Source organism: Mesocricetus auratus, unplaced genomic scaffold, assembly GCF_017639785.1.
Source record: "Mesocricetus auratus isolate SY011 unplaced genomic scaffold, BCM_Maur_2.0 Super-Scaffold_4256, whole genome shotgun sequence".
Taxonomy (NCBI): Eukaryota; Metazoa; Chordata; class Mammalia; order Rodentia; family Cricetidae; genus Mesocricetus; species Mesocricetus auratus.
The window spans coordinates 93,195,866-93,217,953 of record NW_024429182.1 but is presented as its reverse complement, the minus strand read 5'-3'; the positions used below and the strand labels follow the sequence as shown (position 1 = coordinate 93,217,953).

Here is a 22,088-nt window from a genome sequence, read left to right as displayed (position 1 = left end):
GCTACAAGGCAAGGTAGAGACAGTACCAACCAAAGCTCAACTCATACACTTTGCAAGGACCTGTACCATACAGAAGGGCTCAAGGATCTGAAGAAACTTAACACAGCATATCTTTTTAAATTAGCTATGGTTTTTTATTAAATTAGAAACAATCCTATTTTACAAGTCAATCCCAGTTCTCTCTCCCTCTCCCTCTCCTCCTCCCCTTCCCCCCATGCATTGACTATGCCATTCCCTTTCTGCTCCCCAGGGAGGGTGAGGCCTTTCATAGGGGATCTTCAAAGTCTGTCACATCATTTGGAGCAGGGCCTAGGCCCTCCCCCATTTGTCTAGACTGAGATACTATACCTCTGTGAGGAGTGGGCTCCCAAAGTCCATTCGTACACTATGGGTAAATACTGATCCACTACCAGAGGCCCCATAGACTGCCCAGTCATCCTAACTGACACCTACATTCAGGGGGTCTGGTCCTCTTCTGATTTCCCAGCTCTCAGTCTGGGGTCCATGAGCTCCCCCTGTTCAGGTCAGCTGTTTCTGTTGGTTTCTCCAGGCTGGTTTTGACCCCTTTGCTCATCACTCCTCCCTCTCTGCAACTGGATTCCAGGAGTTCGGCTCAATGTTTAGCTGTGGGTATCTGTTTCTGCTTCCATCAGCTACTGGATGAAGGCACTAGGATGGAATATAAGGTAGTCATGACTCTCATTATTGGGGAAGGGCATTTAGGGTAGCCTCTCCATTATTGCTTAAATTCTTAGTTGGGGTCATCCTTGTAGATCTCTGGATATTTTGCTGGTGCCAGATTTCGACAGAGCATATCGTGAGCAGCCTTCATCGAGTTCTCATAAGAATGTGAAGCCAAATGTAGATTTGAAGGAGAAAGAATTGTCTCTGCCCCACTTTTGTTCAGGTAGTCATCATTAATTAGAAATGTTAGTAGTCTACCTCTTACTTCCTTACTCGTTTTCTAAAAGTATCAACTCCTCTTTCTGATCTTCAGTTCTCACACACACACATGGCCCTCTGTCCTTTCTACTCTCATTACAGTTTATTTTTCCTCTGATCTCAGGAATTCTTTTTCCATCTTCTCATTGTCTTTTGTCTTGGGAATACATATGCTTGCATTCTCCTTATTAGTTTTGTTCTCTCTACTCCATGCCATTCAGCCCAGAGCCATTCTTATAATGTTTAACCCTAATAAGCAAGCTCCCAGAAGGGAGGAAAACTATAGCACCCTTTTCCACCGGATGACTTTCTCTTCCCAGAATCACCCATCATCCATCATCTTAAATACCTCTCTTTTTTTCCAGTTCCTGCTAAACAGGTTTGACGTTAGAGTGAATACATTAAATTAAGAGAAATTCATGTCACCTTCTTTATATTCTAATATGAAGGATTATGATCAAGCCTCCTCTGTGCCTGGTGCATCTACTCTACACACCAAGAGCAATGACCTTCAGATCACTCTGAAAGGTCACCTGTGTGAAGGTTCTTTAAAGATGCCAATGATGCCCTGAGAAGTTGGTCTGAATGTTCATGGGAAGGAGATAGGCAAAGAGAGTTTATTGACATAGGAAAAGAAAGAAAGAGAGGTTATTGACATTGGGACAAAGAATTAAAAGCAACATGAATACAGGGCTTGGGAGGAAAAAACATGAGGGGATTTTTTGAATATTCTTCCTAATGGAATCCAAGTGTCCTGGAACAAACACACAGCTCTTAACCTGAAATACAAGTTCAAATGGCACAAACAAAAACACATCAACATCAATGTCAATGGACATGTTAATGTTTAAAGGGGAAATTTTCACAGTGTTCCACCCCTAGACAAAGAACTATAGGAAACTAATGACTTAGGGGAGGAAATTAGCTTCTCCTAGGGATCAGACCCCTTACTGATTTTTCCCATGCAGAGTGTTCAAAAATCACAATTAGAAGGCATAAATTAAAAAGACACAAATGCAGTCCTGGTTTCTTCCCTGAAAATGGTTGACAATGTGAGCTACACACTTTCCTTCCAGTGGTTTCTGTTGCACACTTCTCCAGAAAGCACTAAAGAAATTGATGTATAATATTTCAATCTCCTCCAGAGATTAAGGACTGTGAATTTTTTCAAAGTCAAACATAAAAACCAAATTAAACCACATTAAGTCACAAGGAAAACTAGTGGCAGTAGAAAATAAATATTCACCCAAAGAAATGTGGATGAGTTCCTTTCTTTTTATACTCTTGTTATCATTGTTCCCCATCCTGGTATTAACATTTATAAGTCATACCCAATGTCTTTCTTTCAATACATCCCTGGGGCCAAGATTTGCATCTTTGACTTAGGATGGAAGACTGCAAAAGTTGGCAAATTCCCATTTTATAGCCACATGATGTCAGGTGAATATGAGCAACTCTCCTCCAAAGTCCTAGAAGCTGACTGTATTTATACCCAAAAATAACAGAGTTGTGGTGAGGCAGCTTTCATATTTGTGTGAGACCCCACCTCATCTGCATCAACAAAACATTGTCTTTTGCTAAGGATGACTTGCTCCAGACAAATAAGTATGTGATGATTGCAAATCTCTGGGCACAGCCTTCACATTGGCCAGGTTATCATGTCCATCTTGTACCAAGCTACAGAATAAGAAATGTTATCAGAAACCCTGTGTAGAAACAAGTTCCAGTTCCCTGGTTGCCAGAAGATATACACCTCAAAGACTTGGAACTTCATTATGGTTAATGCAGGTGAATTTGAAAACATGGTGGTGAGATACACCTTATCCCTGATGGATGTGAGGTCAAATATATACCTAACTGTGGTCTTATGGACAAATAACCAGCCCAGCATTCCTAAGGGCTTCCATTGTCCTCTCCTATACCCCATCAAACCATGTTCAGTAATGAATCTTACATACAGTCTTCCAAAAAAAGAAGGAAAGAAGGAAGGAAGAAAGGAAGGAAGGAAGGAAGGAAGGAAGGAAGGAAGGAAGGAAGGAAGGAAGGAGGGAAGGAAGAAAGGAAGGAAGGAAGGAAGGAAGGAAGATTGGAGTAGTACACAGGCTTTGTAAGAAAAACATAATGTTAAAAGAATTTTAAAATTTAATTCATTTTTAAAAACATTTCCTTTCAAACATTCAAACATGTATTGAAAGTCATTTTGTGACAGGAGTATTACTAGAAAATGAAACTCTAAGATAAACCAATTTTTGTCCCCTTGCTCAAGAGCACAGTCTAGTGGCTAAAGCAGAAACTTGAGAAATCAAGTATATTACAGTGCAATAAAAATTAGATTAGAACACATAAATAAGACATGTTGAAGGCCCTAAAGACAAAGGGATGTTGTTTCTCTAGAAAGTACCAGAAAACCTTCTTGCTCCCCCATGTCCTCCTCTCCCCTCCTCTTCTCCCCCTCTCTTTTTCCTGGCTTCCTCTCCCCTCCCCACCCCCATGCTCCCAATCTGCTCAGGAGATTTTGCCTCATTCCCCTTCTCTGGGGTACCATGCATATATCTCTTAGAATCCTTCCTGTTTCCAAGACTCTCTGGCAGTGGGATTGTAGGCTGGCACTCCCCTGATCCATGTATAAAATTTATATATGAGTGAGTACATACCATGTTTGTCTTTTTGTGACTGGGTTACCTCACTTAGAATGGTTTCTTCTACTGCCATCCACTTGCCTGTAAATTTCAAGATTCGATTTTTTCCCACTGAATAATACTCCATTGTATAAATGTATCACATTTTCTCTATCCACTCTTCAGTTGAGGGGCATCTAGGTTGCTTCCAGGTTCTGGCTATTATAAATACTGCTGCTATCAACATAGTGGAACAGGCATCCTTGTGTGAATGTGCATCTTTTGGGTATATGCCTAAGAGTGAAATTGGTGGGTCTTGTGGTAGACTGATTCCCATTTTCCTGAGGAATCTCCATACTGATTTCCATAGTGGATGTATGAGTTGGCACTCCCATTAGCAGTGGAGGAGTGTTCCCCTTTCTCCATATCCTCTTCAGCATAAACTATCATTGGCGTTTTTTATTTTAGTCATTCTGACAGGAGTTAGATGGTGGGAAGAATAGAGGAGAGCAGGATGAGAGATACCATAATAGAAGGAGTCATTATAGGTTTGAGGAGAAATCTGGCACTAGTGAGATTTCTAGAGATCTACAAGGATGACACCAACTGGCAAACTAAGCAATAGTGGAGAGACTACCTTAAATGCCACTCCCTGATAATGAGTTTGATGACTACCTTATATGCCATCCTAGAACCTTTATCCAGTGACTGATGGAAGCAGAGACAGACACCCACAGCTAAACACTGAACTGAACTCCTGGAACCCAGTGACAGAGAGGAGGAGTGATGAGCAAAGAGGTCAAGACTGGACTGGTGAAACAGCTGAACTGAACAAGGAAGAGCTCATGAACCCCAGACTGAATACTGAAAGGCCAGCATGGGACTGATCCAGATCCACAGAATGTGGGTGACAGTGAGGAGGCCTAGGAAATCTATGGGTCTTTGGGCAGTAGATCAGTATTTACCCCTGGCATACAAATGGACTTTGGATGCCCATCCCACAATGAGGGATGCTCTCTAAGCCTGGACACTTGAGAGAGGGTCTCGGCCCTGCCCTGAACTAAATGACATACTCTGGCGAACCTCCATGGAGGGCCTCACCCTCCCTGGAGAATGGAGTGGGGATTGGGTGGGAGGCTGGGGAGGCTGGAGGGTGAGGGAGGAGGGGAAGGAGAGGGAGCTGGGATTGACATGTGAAGCAAGTTTGTTTCTAATTTAAATAAAAAATCATTTAAAAATTTAAAAAGTGAAGTACCAGAAAAGAGACCACAAAGAGTGGCATGATAGATAGATTAGAAAGTGCAAGAGAGTATATCAGAAAACTGTATGACCATGGACCAGGGCATAGAAGCATGAGATCATTCTGCTCATTTGTGGAACAGAAAGTATGATCCCCAAAGGCTTCATTGTCCTTGCTAATGACACTCTACACTTCAATCCCACAAGCACAAACTTTGAAGGTACTGTGACTCTTTCTTTCTCTCATAATGACACCTGACACTTCACCATATCCTCTCAACCTTGGAATCCCACTATTGTCTTCTGGTTTGCTTTCTCTGTCACCTCTGTACAAGCCCAAGCCACATCACCATCTTTATTTAAATACTGAGATGACCTAGTTAGAGAGGAAGTTTTTTGCTTTAGCTCCTTTTTCCTGTAGTGTAGTCCAATATAGTTACCAGAGCAATCTTTTCAAACCATGCCAGGCCATTTACATCTCTACTATGCATAACTTCATAATTCACTCATCATAGGAAAAAACATGCTAACAATGGCTGACAGGACCAAACACAGTCTGACCCTGAGTGACCTATCTAAGTGCCTTCTCAAACCACTGTCTGAACACCTCATTAGCCATTTGACAAAAGCAACTTCATTTTTTTCTTCTACAACTTGCCATTCATTTTTCCTTCTCAGCAAGTAGTTCTTTCTTTGTCCACTGACTCTACTTGATCACAATATTTGGAATGATATCCAATTACTTTGCTCCCAAACATAAATCAAACCTGTTATAGTCCCCATTAAATTGTCCTACACAGCATTTATTGCCAAATAATGACCATGGATTCAAGCAAATATATTTTGATGAACAATAGACATTTTATGCTTGAAATAAGGAGATCATAAAAGATATTGAATCCTAAACACCATGCTACTTTGATGATCATTCTTCCAAAACAGCTACATCAAATTCTGAAGAACAATTAAATTAAAGTTAATCTCCCCCACAGGCTTCAGGTTCAAGTCAAGAAGAAACAGAAGAGTAAAGTCTGCTGTCCAAATATGTCAATATATCTATATGAATTGTGTTAAGCAATGAGTTTGAAGATAGCAGATGTCAGGCAAGTAAAGGCAATATGAAATATGGATAACAAATGAGAGAAGCTCTAGAGATATGTGGGCTGCCTTGAAAGTTTCTAGTTTGATGAACAGAGAAGAAGAATGGTTTTTCAGGAAAAGCTCCTCAGTGGTGTCTCTGAGTTGAGGAGGGCACTAAAAAGTTTAGAGAGATGAAATTTGTGGCATTTGCCAGACCGGAACTTTGGAAGAAAAAGGATGGCAAGTTGAAGGAACTGTGAAGATCTGCAGAGAACCTACCTCTAGTGGATGTATGTATGTCAGGAAACTGCATGAGCTAAGAGAAGAGAGGATGGTGCCAGAGGGTTATGGATAGGAGTACTCGGTTCTAATAGCTGTTGACTGCATACTAAAAGGAAGACAATTCCCAGTGCACTTGGGAGATGTTCAAAAAAGTCATTCCTCAGTAATAAATCAAAATTAGTCATAAGGAATAGGTCTAGTTGCTTCCTAACTAATCTTAGCAACAAAATCATGTCCTACAAAGAAAATTAACCTCAAATAACTTACTCATATTTCATAATGAGTCTTAAGAAAACTTCTCAAAGTTAACTTTTATAAGATCTAGTACCAAAAAAACAGTGTCTCAAAACTGTCTGATATGATAGCTAATAAGAATCGTAAATAAAGAAATAATTACGAAATAGAACCCAAAACAGAATGAGTAAAGTACCTGGTTAGTTGAAATTATCAATGATGTTAGAATTAGATGATAAGCAGTTTAAGATAATTACTAGAATTTCATTCATATACTCCAAAGAATTAAGATATGGACAATATTTTGAGGATTTAAGCTTACCTGCCATAGCTGAAAAGTGTGGTCTGAAATGACAAAATGTAATTCAGGGTATATTGAACACTACATAAAGAAAAGCATGCCTTTTACTTCATTAAATTGAAATCATTCTGTTGAGTAATAAGCAGACTACTCTAAAAACTCCGTGAGATTTTCTTTTTTTCCACTTGCATTTTTATGATTTTAATTCCATGACAAGAGTTGTGATAGAGTAACTTTCTTCATTAAGTTTTAGGGAATGTATCTGTCTGACAGGTGTGTATAGGAAGCTGACACAAACTAAGTTTGTGGACTCCATGGAAGGCACTGAGTGAGCATGTGCAGCTAAGCCTGAGCACATACAGATGTTGTGTGAACAAACACTGTGCCCAGGAGAGTACTTAGTCCTTCCAGGACAGACAGCCAATATAGGGCTAGATTACCAAGGAAGATTCCTTTCAGAAAGAAAGAAAACAAATTTATTCTGCCTGTCTGCCTGTTTCTCCCAGAGGGATCTTTTGCAATTGAGAGAAGATAAATTGAGATCACTGGGGTTAAGATTCCAGAGGCTCCAGATGTATAACTACCCTGGCTACTCCTGGAATTAACCAGAACTCTAACATTCATGAATCAAGAAACCATGCTTCGAGTTCTTGGTAAGTGATTCTGAGTAGAGAGGCCTTAACAGAAGATCAGAGACCTAACTCTTAGACCTGAACTTGTGTTCTTTTTTCCTGAGTCAGTATACCAGAAGAGCAGAGACCATCTTTGTGGAGTTAGGAGGCAAATATGAGGAACTGGCTTCTGATATATCCCTCTCTTTCTCTCCCTTCCTCACCAACTGCTCCTTCTCTTCATCAAAATATTTAGTGGACTCAAAAATGGAAAGCCTATACAGTACATTCATCAAGTAGAACATAGGTAAAATGATGGTAATTTACAGCTATGAGTAAAGAAATTCAGAGGTCTCAGACAATAATATATTTTAAGTGGATTATTGAGTAATTTTGAGTAATTCTGGTAGGGGTAACATCAGAGGAAGGGGCAAAAGCTACAGTAGGTAGCAGAAAGATAACTCAGCATTTTTTAACAAAAGTTAATGGATTGCTAAAAATCAAGGGCTACAGAAATAGAAAATTATGCATGAAGAAGCAAAAACTACCTTCTATTCTGTGCACTCAGCAACACCTAAACTAACATGAGAGCAGATTTCTTGCATTCCTGTCTGAACTTCAGGAAGCCAGGGGAAATATAGCAATACTGTCACTGCTTAGAACTGCACTTCTCCAGTGCAAATCTCTGGCCTTATCAGCCTAGAGAAATGCTCTGGCTACAAGGTCTTTGTTTTGAGATTTTGACTTAAGCTCCTAGGATTCCTTATCATGTCCCTGGCCAGAACCAGAGGCATTAGTTCTCCGAATCAACCCTATTGTTATCATTTGCAAGCTGTAGTCACAAACCAAAATGAGAGAGAGAGAGAGAGAGAGAGAGAGAGAGAGAGAGAGAGAGAGAGAGAGAGAGAGAGAGAGATGTGTTCCTTGGTGCATAACTTCTTGGCTGAGTAAGCAGTTGCATACTTGTTGAATGGGAATTACACCTGAAGACAGTGCAGGGAAGGGAGAGGGAAAATGGAAGCCCTAATGAGAGGGAAAGAGATAAAATGATCACATGTCATCCTCCAAAATTCTAATGATAAAAATAGCTACAATTAGCTCTATAAGACACAAAACATACTTCTTCCTTCATGCTTCAATCAGCAGATATTCTACTTGACGGTAGCCTCCAGAGGTACACTCAAAATCATTCCTGTTTCCAATATGAAAGTCCTTCATTCTTCCTTCTTTTCAAGAATTCTCTGTGATCCACAAGGAAAGTTTCTTGGTCACAGCGAGATATAAGGCTGTGCTTTGTAAGGCATAAATTTAACTTTTACAAGGAATTACTCAGAAGACAAGGAAGCAATTAATAATAAAAAGTTAAAAATGACTATAGTGATAATTCTGAAATTTGTAATTAGATTGAGGTTGTATGTACTGTGCATACAGGAAAAGCAAACAAGAATTATGTCAATTGCTGCACATTATGGGCTTAGCAGGTACTTGATCTATACCTCAAATTCACAAGCAGATGCATTGAAATAGAAAAGGAGAGTGGAGTTTTTAATCTCTGTGTCACAAGGGAAAGCTCCTTAGGTACAAACTAGAAGGTATACACTATAGGCTATCTTACAGCCACCCTCCATTGTTTTCCAGCATCTACTCCTTATACACAGTTTAAAACTAATAAAAATGAGGGCCTAAGAATGAACTTGAGGGTATGGAGTTATGAAATGAAAAGACAAGTAGAGGGAAATAGCTATAGAAATAGCTTTGTTGATTTTAATCAAACGTTTGGATTTAGCACCTGGAACCAAGGAAAAACAATGAAAACCAATACAAAAATGTGGATGAAGGAAGAAATTGAGACTTATGAACAATGAGAACAGGAACAATGCAGATGCTAGTAAACAATCCTTATAAATGGGGCAGAACATCATAGAAAAACTCAGATAATTTGAGAAGTAGATAGACAGACAGACAGAGAGATAGATAGATAGTAGATACATATTTGTATGTATATATGCATGTATGTGTGTATCAGAGTTTTGGGTCTCCAGTTTCACCTCAACTTAAATTCCTTTCTACTGTGCAGAGTACAATGGGACTGAATAACAGAGACAGCTAATATTTAGCAAGCCAACCAACTAGACTTTGTTGGAGAGTCCTACTTGGCAAAGCCAACTCACCAGGTATTATTGGGAACCATACTTGGTAAAGCCTTGGATTTATTAACTATAAATAACTGATTGTTTTCTGTCTATAACTTTCTTGGTTACCATTGCTGTGCCTCTCTAATAAGAGAAGCTGTGTGGTTCTTTCCACAGCCCTTTGGTGGTGTGTTTTATACTTCTGGGCACACATATAGCTGTGAATGGCCGTAAGATGATTTTCTGCTTCAGTTGTGTAATATTGATGAACAGAAATAATAATTCTCACCACAAAGACAGCCTTTCACACTGACAAGCTAACTTTAGATTTCAGAGTAAATTCAAAGCAAGTTGGTTGCCCTTGAATGCCCCTAGAGACAAATACACAGGGTCATTATTCCGGGTGTTGTTATGTTGATTCAAAGCCAGAGCTTCAAACAACTTTAATCTGTGCATAATTCCAGTCTCAGGCTTAATGTCCAGCTAAGTAATTGTTATTGTTAAGTCTTGATATACAATGTCATTTATCTTCCTTGGAACCCTTACCAACTTAGAGTTACATACATGGCTCATTATGACATTCCTAACCTAAGAAAAACTATGTGACTTAGCTTATGAGTTGAGTCTTGGCAGTGCCTTATAAAACAACCTGTAATTGTCCAGAGTTTGGCTGTGAGAAATAAGAGAAACAGAGAGAAGGCAGACAGGGAAGAAAGCAGGGAGACAAGCAAGAGGCAAAGAACAGTGAGGCAGAGGGTGGAAAGACAGAGGCAGAGTGAGAGAGGAGAGGGCAACAATCTAGGAAGGCAGAGAGTTAAGGGTAGAGAGGTCAGGGCAGCAACAGCTCTGCAGAGAGCAAAGAGGCATCCTTCAGAGAGAAGTTCTGAAGAAGCAGTAAAAAGAAAGGCACTTTCAGATCGTGTGAGCCTGTTTTATCCTGAAGGCCTTTTTAGGTAAATAGAATTTTTTCCTAAACCAACTATGCTGAGGCCTTCTTTTTATAACCCTGGAACAGATTTTGGAAGCTGGCCTTGCGTGGTCTGCATTACTACTGTACACCAACCCCAGAACTACTTGTTTTCTAACATATTCCATTTTTAAAACTGTTAGTTATATACTAATTGAAACATCCTGGTTTGCATATAAGGGTGTCTCTATCTGTAGCCCAGGCTGGCCTTGAACTGGGGATCCTACCTACCTCAGCCTCCTGAGAGCTGGGACTGCAGGTGTGTGCCACTGCACATGGCACTGAATGACTTTCTAAGATCAATGAACCAAGTGCATTGTCATAGGAACACCCACAACTCATCAGGGACTACTGCTTCCTACACTGACTTAGGTGCAACTGGCTGATTTGAAAGATCCCCAAATTGCCTAGCCACAGAGCTCTTTGAGGTCACTCACAGTTTGGGAAAGGGAGTGGGGGTACACATTAGAATTTTTGATGTCTATGACAGTGCTATTTCACGTTATTTACATTTCTTTCTCCCACTTTTCCCCAATATGAGATTAAGCCTCTCCAAATAATCTCTGCTCGTTCTATGAAGATATTTTGTTTATGATACAGCAAATAAAACTTCTCAAGCATCAGATTTGAAGCTAGCCACACAAAGGTGATTGGAGCACTTGGGATCCCATGTCTTTAATCCCAGCACTAGAGAGGAATACAAGGTGGGAGGACACAGGAACTCAAGGCAATGTGAGGAGGAATGCAGTTGGGAGCAGTCTGAGTTTCAGTGAGACTCTCTAGTGTTCAGCTGCTTCGCTTCTCTGATCTTCAGCTTGAGCCCCAATCTCTGTCTCTGCGCTTTTATTATTTGTGCCACGTAATTCTTGGGAGGCACCATGGTGCCCCTACCTCACTCTATATGCACATTCTTACCATGGCTTACTCTTTTGTTGTCACCATCATCCCACAGGGTAAATAGTTTTCCTACCTTACAAGTAAAGATAAAAAACTTTACAAGTAAACTCTTGTTTTCCATTTTGTGACCTTAGAGCCTAAAAGAATTCTAAAGGAAAAACCTAAGTTAGAACAAACTCACAGCAAAATGTATGGAGAGTGAAAATATGTCTCTGGATTATTCAATGTGGAAATACGTGTGAACAGGGATTAAAGGGTTAACAAGTGAACTCACCCATTATCACACCACTGCAATCAACTGTTCTTTAGTGTAGAAAGTAGGACTTGTAAAACCATGATGATCTATGGAGATCATCAGGAACCAACTATTTTATAAGGTACATTCTCAGCAAATAAAAAAATCATTTTGAGAAAAAAGAATAGACTATTTTCACTATAGAGTAGATAAAAATATAGAATTAAAGCAAAATAAATACAATTGAAAGGCTAGAATCCTATGGAAACAAGAGACATTTATCTAAGTCCTTTTATTGTGCCAAGCTTTGGTTGCAATGCACTATTAAATGGAATTATAGTTTATGTGAGTATTAAAAAGAAATTGAGGAGAAAATATATTTTAAAACACACAATTTTACCTGCATGTGTAAATAATATCCTAAGTAATTTTCTCATTTTTAGTAAAGATATACCAACTCTTTTGAGGATAAAAATCAAATGTATAGATAAATCCTCTTACATTAGTCCTCTGTGTACATAAAGTGACCATAGTATCCAAATGACAAGGCAGCAGACATAAACAGATAAATTCAACTGACCTGGGTAGCCTGCTACAGTTGAGTATAAAGCAACTTGCTCTACCTTCATATATCTGTAGTTAGAACCTGATTATTTAATTCCTAATTTTGCAGCTCACTAAAACAAAGCTATATGACTGTATGACAGAGTATGACAGCATACAAGAATGACACCATCTCTACTGGAGTTTCAGAGTTCCTCCTAAATTGTTTCATCAGGTCTCCCAGCTGGCAACTCTGGCTCTCCCTGCCACTCAGCCTTCTCTTCCTCCTAGCCATGGGGGCTAATGCTATTCTTCTGGTTACCATCCGGATGGAGGCCAGTCTGCATGAGCCTGTGTACTACTTGCTCAGCCTACTGTCCATGCTGGACATCTTACTCTGCCTCACAGTCATCCCCAAGGTACTAGCTATCTTCTGGTTTGACCTCAGGCCCATTAGCTTTCCTGCCTGTTTCCTCCAGATGTATATCATGAACAGCTTTCTTGCTATGGAATCCTGCACATTTATGATCATGGCCTTTGATCGCTATATAGCCATCTGTCACCCACTGAGATATCCATCTATCATCACTGACCAATTTGTGGTCAAGGCTGCCACATTTATTTTGGTCAGGAATGCCCTGATTCCTTTGCCCATCCCCATTCTCTCAGCACAACTCCATTACTGTTGGAAAAATGTCATTGAGAACTGCATCTGTGCCAACATGTCTGTCTCTAGACTCTCTTGTGATGATGTCACTGTCAATCGCCTTTATCAGTTTGCTGGAGGCTGGACACTGCTCGGCTCTGACCTCATCCTCATCTTCCTCTCCTATACCTTCATACTGAGAGCTGTGCTAAGACTCAAGGCAGAGGGAGCTGTAGCCAAAGCCCTGAGCACCTGTGGTTCCCACTTCATCCTTATCCTATTCTTCAGCACCATTCTTTTGGTCTTTATCCTCACACATGTAGCTAAGAGGAAAGTCTCTCCCGATGTGCCAGTCTTGCTGAATGTCCTCCACCATGTCATCCCTGCAGCCCTTAATCCCATAGTGTATGGGGTGAGAACCCAGGAGATCAAGCAAGGAATCAAGAGACTACTGAAGAAGGGGTGGTAAACAGGCCAATGCATCTCTGTGTTCATAATGCAGGATGACTTTCTATGTTGACAGAAAAGTTGGCTGAAATGTTTACTCAGGAAATTACAATGAAGAAATTTGTGGTGACTTATTTATGATTTATTAAAGCTGCCTGAGGATTCAGCAAGTCAGGAACACACACCTTTAATCCCAGCAGCCATAAACTAGGAGGTGGTGGTACACACCTTTAACCCTAGGACTCAGGATTAGGAAGTAGATGGATCACTCTAAGTTCAAAGCCACCAAGAAATACACGAGATTTAATCAGTCTAAAAGAGTAACAGATCACACATCCTTAATCCCATCCATAGAGGGGTATAAAAGATAGAAGCAGGGTCTTCAGTATTCAATAGGAACATTCATTCCCCAGCCACACTGAAGACAGGAGTATTCAGTTTCCAGCCACTCTGAGGAGAACACATGGGTCAGCCCTTTCAGCCTGAGGTAGAGTAAGAGCTAGTGGCCTACTGCTTTGCTCTTCTGACCTTCAGCTTGAAGTTTGAACCCCAATACCATTCCCTGGGTCTTTAATCTGTTATAGAATTTAAGTCTAAAACAGCTATCTGTCTATACTCTTCCTTTAAAAAACTCAATGCTCCCTCCACAAAAAGTCCATATCTCAGCCAGGTAAAGTGGTGCCTGCCTTTCACCCAAGCACTTCAGGTCAGCCTAATCTACATAGTGAGTTCCAGGACAGGCAAAGCTACACAGTGAACCCTTTTTCAAAAAAAACTTAAAGTCAAACACAGACAAAATACCATATCTCTGTGACTTCTTATTTTTTCCAATATTCATTATTATATTTTGTCTAAAATAGGAGAGTCCAAAAGGGTGAATACTATACAAAAACAAAAACAAAAAACAAAAACTCCAGTTACTTCTTCACTGGTTTCTCTGCACATGTATTTTATTGTGACTGTAGGCATTAGTGGCATCAACTAAACCTCATTATCACAGATATTAACCCAGTTGTATAATGAGTTAAGAACAGAGCACAGTGTTTTAAGAGTCAGCTCTTAATGATGGAATGCAACTGGAGCCCAGTAACAAGTTTGTGTCCACACAGCTGCCATCTTTCTGCCATTTCCTCCATATTTGCATGTCAAAATTCATTATTGTTAGCCAGTATTCTCAAAAGCTAGAGCTCCTTGAAGAACCTACATGTAAAGCACTTTGTCTTACTTGGTTTAGGAAAGGAACCATCACATCCCGCTTCTTCTTCGTTTCTCCACACTATTGCTGTACTTGAAACTTAATGTCTGGAATTAACAGGTACCCGAGTTCTGTGGACAGGGTTCCGTTTATGTGTATAACTATATCAGAAGACACTCCATAATGACTTTTAAATATACAACGGCCCATTACTAGTTAGGTGGAAATTTTCCAATGAGCTTTTTTTTTTTAATTCTGAAGTCTTATTAGAGATTAGGAGTATAAAGATGTATGGACATTCACAATTTATGAGAAACATAGATGATAGTTAGGCAAACTAAAAAAACAAATCATGATCTCAGTTATATTGGAGGATTATTTACCTAGATTCAAGGGATCTTGAGAGGTTTCTTTTCTTTCCTCCTACATACAAGCAACTAGAAGAAGTAAGTTATTCATTCGTGCAAGGAATAACTTGAAAAAGGAAAAAAATCTAAGATGATTGAGCTTCAAGCTCTTCATTCTAGGCTTTGCCAGACTATGAATGACATGTGCACCTTGGAAGAAATAATGAGAGTCAGTTTCAGGATCTTTGTTTGATTAAAACTGAAGTAAATTAGTTGTTTCAAAATACATTTGTAAGTCAGGTGGTAGTGGTGGTGATGAATGCCTTTAATCCCAGCACTTGGGAGGCAGAGGCAGGTGAATCTCCATGAGTTCAAGGCTAGCATGGTCTGCAGAGCTAGTTCCAGGACAACCAGGGCTACATAGAATAACCCTGTCTCACAAAACCAAATAAAAAATACATAAATGAACAAATAGATAGACAGATAGATAGACAGATAGATAGATAGATAGATAGATAGATAGATAGATAGATAGATAGATAGATAGATAGATAGGTTTGTAGTTTTATGAATCTACAAAATGATTGACCTTTGTGTAACAGGCATCGTTCACACAGAAGAGTCTCCTCTGCATTTCCCTTTAAGCACAGGTGTGGGTAGTTCCTGTACTATTTCCTCAATGACACCTGAAAGAGGAAATGTGAATATTTCCAAATACTCAAAGATCAAATTCAAGTGTACTTAAGGAGTATTTATATATCTACATCATTTATGGACCCACTTGTATCCTACTACTGAAGGCAATCATGTATTCCTGGTTGATGGAAAAATTGAGCAGATATTAGGGAATATTTCAGTTTCTGTTTGCTAAAAGCTTTGGTGCTATCCTTCTTTATGATGGTCACCCTGACTGGAATAAGAAGGAATCTGAAAAAAATCTCATTTTCTCTTACGTGAAATGATGTGACTTCTATTTTGTGAATCTTCTTTGGTATTGAGTTGCAAATATAAACCAAAGTCAAGGTAGACTTCATAGTTTTACCTTGATGTAGCCACACTTATAGGATATGTTTTGCTTTTTGTAGAACACACTGAGCTTCACATGTATCATTTATTTCCCTTAGAATCAATCCTTTTGTCCCTATATACTGAACCCCATCTGGCTCCATTCTTGTTTGTACCAAAAGTTGCACTTCTTGTAAAAGAGATTTCTTGTTTAAACTAATGTCTTTTCTTTGCAACCTTGTGGTCTTAAAATGGTCAGGCATATTACTAATAAAATATTAATCAAAATTCCCCAGTCACCCTTACATTTTCAATTTGTTTTGCAAAATGTTATGGGTGGAATCTTATCATTTTATTATAACACAGAGAAACATTAGCCAACTGGTGGAAAATAAGCACACAATAATCCCCCTGCAGATGTATAGGCCTGATACATTATTGAAAGCACCACGTCTGTGACAAATACACTGTCTTATTTACTATCTTCATATGTTGCTCTACTAAAGACTACTGTAACTGCTGCAATTATAACACTCATTAACAAAATGTGGATGAAGCAGAGAGTAAAACATCATTTAATGGTGAAACATCCTTAGCTCCATGATACAAAAACATAATCAGTGACTGGGATGGAAATTTCTTCCCAACATGCTACCATTGATAGTACCAGAACATGCAATGCAGACTGCTGGGGAGAAAGAGTGTCATTGTGAACTCTACAAATGATTTTACCAACCTGACAAACAAGATGTAACAACCTGTACAATAGTGGCATTACTGCTATTGGGATAACTCACCATTCTCTGCATTTGAGTCCCACTCCACAGGAGAGACCTGTGTCTGGCATTATAAAACCACTGAAAAGCCCATGATGTGGGAGGCCATAGGATGAGGAGGAGACTTAATCTGGTTGTTTGAATAAACTGACATAGCACTGAATTACCTTTTTTCATTTTTTTTATTTATTTATTTTCAGTTTAAATTTAGATAAGAAGCAAGGTTGCTTCACAAGTCAGTTCCAGGTCCCTCTCCCTTTCCCTCTCCTCCTCCCGTGCCCAACCTCCATCCCCCCCCCATTATCCCCTCATTTCCCCAGGGAGGGTGAGGCCCTCCATGGGGGTGTCCATAGTCTGTCATTTCATATAGGGCAGGGCCTAGACCCTCCCCCAAGTGTTCAGGGTGAGAGTGCACCTCACATTGTTCTATGGGAGCCCATAGTCCATGTGTATACTTGGAATGGGTACTGATCTGCTGCCCAAGGCTCAATAGATTACCTAGACCCCCTCACTGATACTCACATTCAGGGGGTCTTGATCAGTCCCATGCTGGATTCCCAGGCTGAAGCCTGGGATTCAAGAGTTAACCTTTGTCAGGTCAGCTGTTTCTGGGGGTTACACCAGCCCACTCTTAATCCCTTTGGTCATCAGTCCTCCCTCTCTGTTACTGGCTTTCTTGAGCTCAGCTCAGTATTTAATCGAGGGAGTCTGCCTCTTCTTTGATCAGCCACTAAATGAAGTTTCCCAGACTCTCTGGCCATGGGATTGTAGGCTGGCACTCCCCAAATCTATGCCTAAAAACCATATATGAGAGAGTACATGCCATGTTTCTCTTTTTGTGACTGGGTTACCTCACTCAGGATGGTTTCTTCTAGTGTCATCCATTTGCCTGCGAATCTCAGGATTCCATTGTTTTTTTCTGCTGAATGGTACTCCATTGTGTAAATGTACCACATTTTCTCTATCCACTCTTTGGTTGAGGGACATCTAGGTTGCTTCCCAGTTCTGGCTATTACAAATAATGCTGCTATGAACATAGTGGAACAGACATCTTTGTTGTATGAATGGGCATCTTTTGGATATATGCCTAAGAGTGGAGTTGCTGGGTCTTGTGGTAGGTTTATTCCCATTTTTCTGAAGAATCTCCATACTGATTTCCAAAGTGGCTGAACCAGTTGGCACTCCCACCAGCAATGGAGGAGTGTCCCCCTTTTACCACATCCTCTCCAGCATAAATTGTCATTGGTGTTTTTGATTTTAGCCATTCTGACAGGAGTGAGGTGGTATCTCAGAGTTGTTTTGATTTGCATTTCCCGGATGGCTAAGGATGTTGAGCACTTTCTCAAGTGACTCTCAGCCATTTTAGACTCCTCTATTGAAAGCTCTCTATTTAGTTCTGCAGCCCACTTTTTAATTGGGTCCTTTGATGTTTTGGAGACGTGCTTTTTGAGTTCTTTGTAAATTTTGGAGATTAACCTTATGTCAGATGTGGGATTAGTGAATATTTTTTCCCATTCTGTGGGCTGCCTTTTTGTCTTGCTGACTGTGTCCTTTGCCTTACAGAAGCTTCTCAGTTTCAGGAGGTCCCATTTATTAATTGTTGATCTCACTGTCTGTGCTAGTGGTGTTATGTTCAGGAAGCTGTCTCCTGTACCAATTCGTTCAAGGGTACCACCCACTTTCTCTTCTAAGAGGTTTAGTGTGGCTGGATTTATGTTGAGATCTTTGATCCATTTGGACTTAGGTTTTGTGCATGGCGATAAACATGGATCGATCTGCATTCTTCTACATGCCAGCCTCGAGTTATGCCAGCACCATTTGTTGAAGATGCTTTATTTATTCCATTGTATATTTTTATCTTCTTTGTCAAAGATCAGGTGTTCATACATGTGTGGGTTAATATCCGGGTTTTCAATTCGATTCCATTGGTCTACCTGTCTATTTTTGTGCCAATACCAAGCTGTTTTCAGGACTAAAGCTCTATAATAGAGCTTGAGTTCAGGGATGGTGATGTCTCTGGATGTTGCCTTGTTGAACAGGGTTGTTTTGGCTATTCTGGGTCTTTTGTTTTTCCACATAAAATTGATTACTGTTATTTCAAGGTCTGTGAAGAATTGTGCTGGGATTTTAATGGGGATTGCATTGAATCTGTAGATTGCTTTTGGCAGGATTGCCACTTTTACTACATTGATCCTACCTATCCAAGAGCATGGGAGATCGTTCCACTTTCTGAGGGCTTCTTTAATTTCTTTCTTTAAAGATTCAAAGTTCTTGCTATATAGGTCTTTCACTTGTTTGGTTAGCATTACCCCAAGGTATTTTATGTTGTTTGTGGCAATTGAAAGGGTGATGTTTCCCTGATTTCTTTTTCAGCCCTTTTATCATCTGTATATAATAGGGCTACTTGATCTTATAGCCTGCCACATTGCTGAAGGTGTTAATCAGCTGTAAGAGTTCCCTAGTAGGGTTCTTTCGGTCATTTATTTAAACTATCATATCATCTGCATGTAGTGAAAGTTTGACCTCTTCCTTTCCAATTTGTATCCCATTGAACTCCTTTGTTGTCCTATGGCTCTAGCTAAAACTTCAAGTACCATGTTGAAAAGGTTTGGAGAGAGTGGACAGCCTTGTTTTTAGAGGAATTGCATTGAGTTTCTGTCCATTTAGTTTGATGTTGGCTGTTGGTTTACTGTATATAGCTTTTATTATGTTTAAGTATGTCCCTGTTATCCCAGATCTCTCCAAGGCCTTTGTCATGAAGGGGTGTTGGATTTTGTCAAAGGCTTTTTCAGCATCCAGTGAGATGATCATGTGATTTTTGTTTTTCAGCTTGTTTACATGGTGGATTACATTGATGGATTTTCATATGTTGAACCATCCCTGCATCCCTGGGATGAAACCTACTTGATCGTAGTGAATGATTGTTTTGATGTGTTCTTGGATCCTATTTGCCATTATTTTATTGAGTATTTTTGCATCAATGTTCATGAGGGATATTGGTCTGAAGTTCTCTTTCTTAGTTGGGTCTTTGTGTGGCTTGGGGATCAATGTTATTGAAGCCTCATAGAAAGAGTTTGGCAAAGACCCTTCTGCTTCTATTGTGTGGAATACTTTGAGAAGAATTGGTATAAGCTCTTCTTTGAATTTCTGGTAGAATTCTGCACTAAGGCCATCTGAACCTGGACTTTTTTTGGCTGGGAGACTTTTGATGACTGGTTCTATTTCCATAGGGGTTATAGGTCTATTTAAATTGCTTATCTGTTCTTGATTTAGTTTTGGCAAGTGATAGCTATCCAGGAAGTTATCCATTTCCTTTAAATTTTCTAATTTTGTGGAGTACAGGTTTTCAAAGTATGACCTAATGATTCTCTGGATTTCCTCAGAGTCTGTTGTTATGTCCCCCTTTTCATTTCTGATTTTGTTAATTTGCATGTTCACTCTCTGCTGTTTGGTAAGTTTGGACAAAGGTGTGTCTATCTTGTTGATTTTCTCAAAGAACCAACTCTTCGTTGCATTGATTCTTTGTATTGTTTTCCTAGTTTCTACTTTATTGATTTCAGCCCTCAATTTGATTATTTCCTGGCGTCTACTCTTCCTGGGTGAGTCTGCTTCTTTGTGTTCTAGAGCTTTCAGCTGTGCTGTTAATTCTCTAATATAACTGTTCTCCAGTTTCTTCATGTGAGCACTTAGTGCTATGAACTTCCCCCGTAGCACTGCTTTCAAAGTGTCCCATAGGTTTGGGTATGTTGTGTCTTCATTCTAATTGAATTCAAGGAAGTCTTTAATTTCTTTTTCTATTTCCCCTTTGACCCAGGGATGGTGCAGTTGAGCATTATTCAATTTCCATGAGTTTGTAGGTTTTCTGCAATTTGTGTTGTTGTTGAATTCTAATTTTAAAGCATGGTGGTCTGATAAGATGCATGGAGTTATTCCAATTTTTTTGTAGCTGCTGAGGTTTGATATGTTGCCAAGTATGTGGTCGATTTTTGAGAAGGTTCCATGTGGTGCTGAGAAGAAGGTATATTCTTTTTTATGTGGATGAAATGTTCTATAGATGTCTGTTAATCCCAGTTGGGTCATTACTTCTATTAGACCCATTGCTTCTTTGTTGAGTTTCTGTCTGGTATTCCTGTCTAGTGATGAGAGTGGTGTTGAAATCTCCCACTACAACTGTGTGGGGCTTTAGATGAGATTTAAGTTCTAATAATGTTTCTTTAACGAATGAGGATGCCTTTGTATTTGGGGCATAGATGTTCAGGATAGACACTTCATCTTGGTGGGTTTCACCTGTGATGAGTATGTAATGTCCTCCTTCATCTCTTTTGATTGATTTTATTTTAAAGTCTAGTTTGTTAGATATTAGGATTGCTACCCCTGCTTGTTTCTTGGGTCCATTTGAATGAAAAAATTTTCCCAACCTTTAACTCTCAGGTAATGTCTGTCTTTGAGGGTGAGGTGTGTTTCTTGTATGCAGCAGAAGGAAGGGTTCTGTCTTCGAATCCATTCTGCTAGTCTGTGTCTTTTTATAGGTGAGTTAAGGCCATTAATATTGAGGGATATTAATGACCATTGATTGCTCATCCTTCTTCGATATGCAATGGTTGTTGGTGGTGGAATTATGTGTGGATTTTCACCCCTTTGTTCTTTTGGCTGTTGGTAGAGAGGGATTCTCTAATGCCTATGTTTTTCTTGTTGTAGTTAGCTTCCTTGGGTTGGAGTTTTCCTTCCAAAATTTTCTGTAGGGATGGGTTAGTGGATACATATTGCTTGAATCTAGTTTTGTCATGGAATATCTTGTTTTTTCCATCTATAGTGATTGAGAGGTTTGCCGGGTATAGTAGTCTGGGCTGGCAATCATGGTCTCTTAGTGTTGGTAGAGTATCTATCCAGGACCTTCTGGCTTTCAGAGTTTCCATGAGAAATCAGGTGTAATTCTGATAGGTCTGCCTTTATATGTTACTTGACCTTTTTCCTTAGCTGCTCTTAATAGTCTTTCTTTATTCTGTATATTTGGGGTCTTGATTATTATGTGGCAAGGGGATTTTTTGTGTGGTCCACTCTATTTGGTGTTCTGTAGGCTTCTTGTACCTTCATTGGCATGTCTTTCTTTAGGTTGGGAAAGTTTTCTTCTATGATTTTGTTGAATACGTCTTCTGCCCCTTTGAGGTGGATTTCTTCTCCTTCTTCTATACCTATTATTCTTAGGTTTGGTCTTTTCATGGTGTCCCATATTTCCTGGATGTTTTGTGTTAAGGATTTGCTGGACTTAAGGTTTTCTTTGGTTGATGAATCCATTTCTCCTAGTGTATCTTCAACACTTGAGATTCTCTCTTCCATCTCTTCTATTCTGTTGGTAATGCTTGTATCGGTAGTACCTGACTGTTTGCCCAGCTTTTCTATTTTCTGCCTTTCTTCAGATTGTGTTTTTTTTATTGTCTCTATTTCAGATTTCAACCCTTGCAGTGTTTGCATTGCTTCTTGCAATTTTCAGTTTATCTTTTCATCCATTTGTTGCCTTTTATGAAATTTTTGGTTTGTTCTTTCTTCCATTTCTTGCATTTTTTGGTTTGCTTTTTGTTCCATTTCTTGCA

At 39.5% G+C, this 22,088-nt stretch overlaps 1 protein-coding gene and 1 pseudogene across 1 annotated transcript; both read left to right on the top strand.

Moving 5' to 3' along the window:
- Positions 1-1,982: 1,982 nt before the first annotated feature.
- On the top strand, positions 1,983-2,821 carry LOC110339579 (annotated as a pseudogene).
- A 9,427-nt stretch (positions 2,822-12,248) lies between these two features.
- LOC101830220 (olfactory receptor 56A3) lies at positions 12,249-13,196 on the top strand. Its single transcript, XM_005087462.1, has one exon. It carries the CDS (start codon positions 12,249-12,251, stop codon positions 13,194-13,196), a length of 948 nt encoding a protein of 315 aa, XP_005087519.1.
- Positions 13,197-22,088: the final 8,892 nt, after the last annotated feature.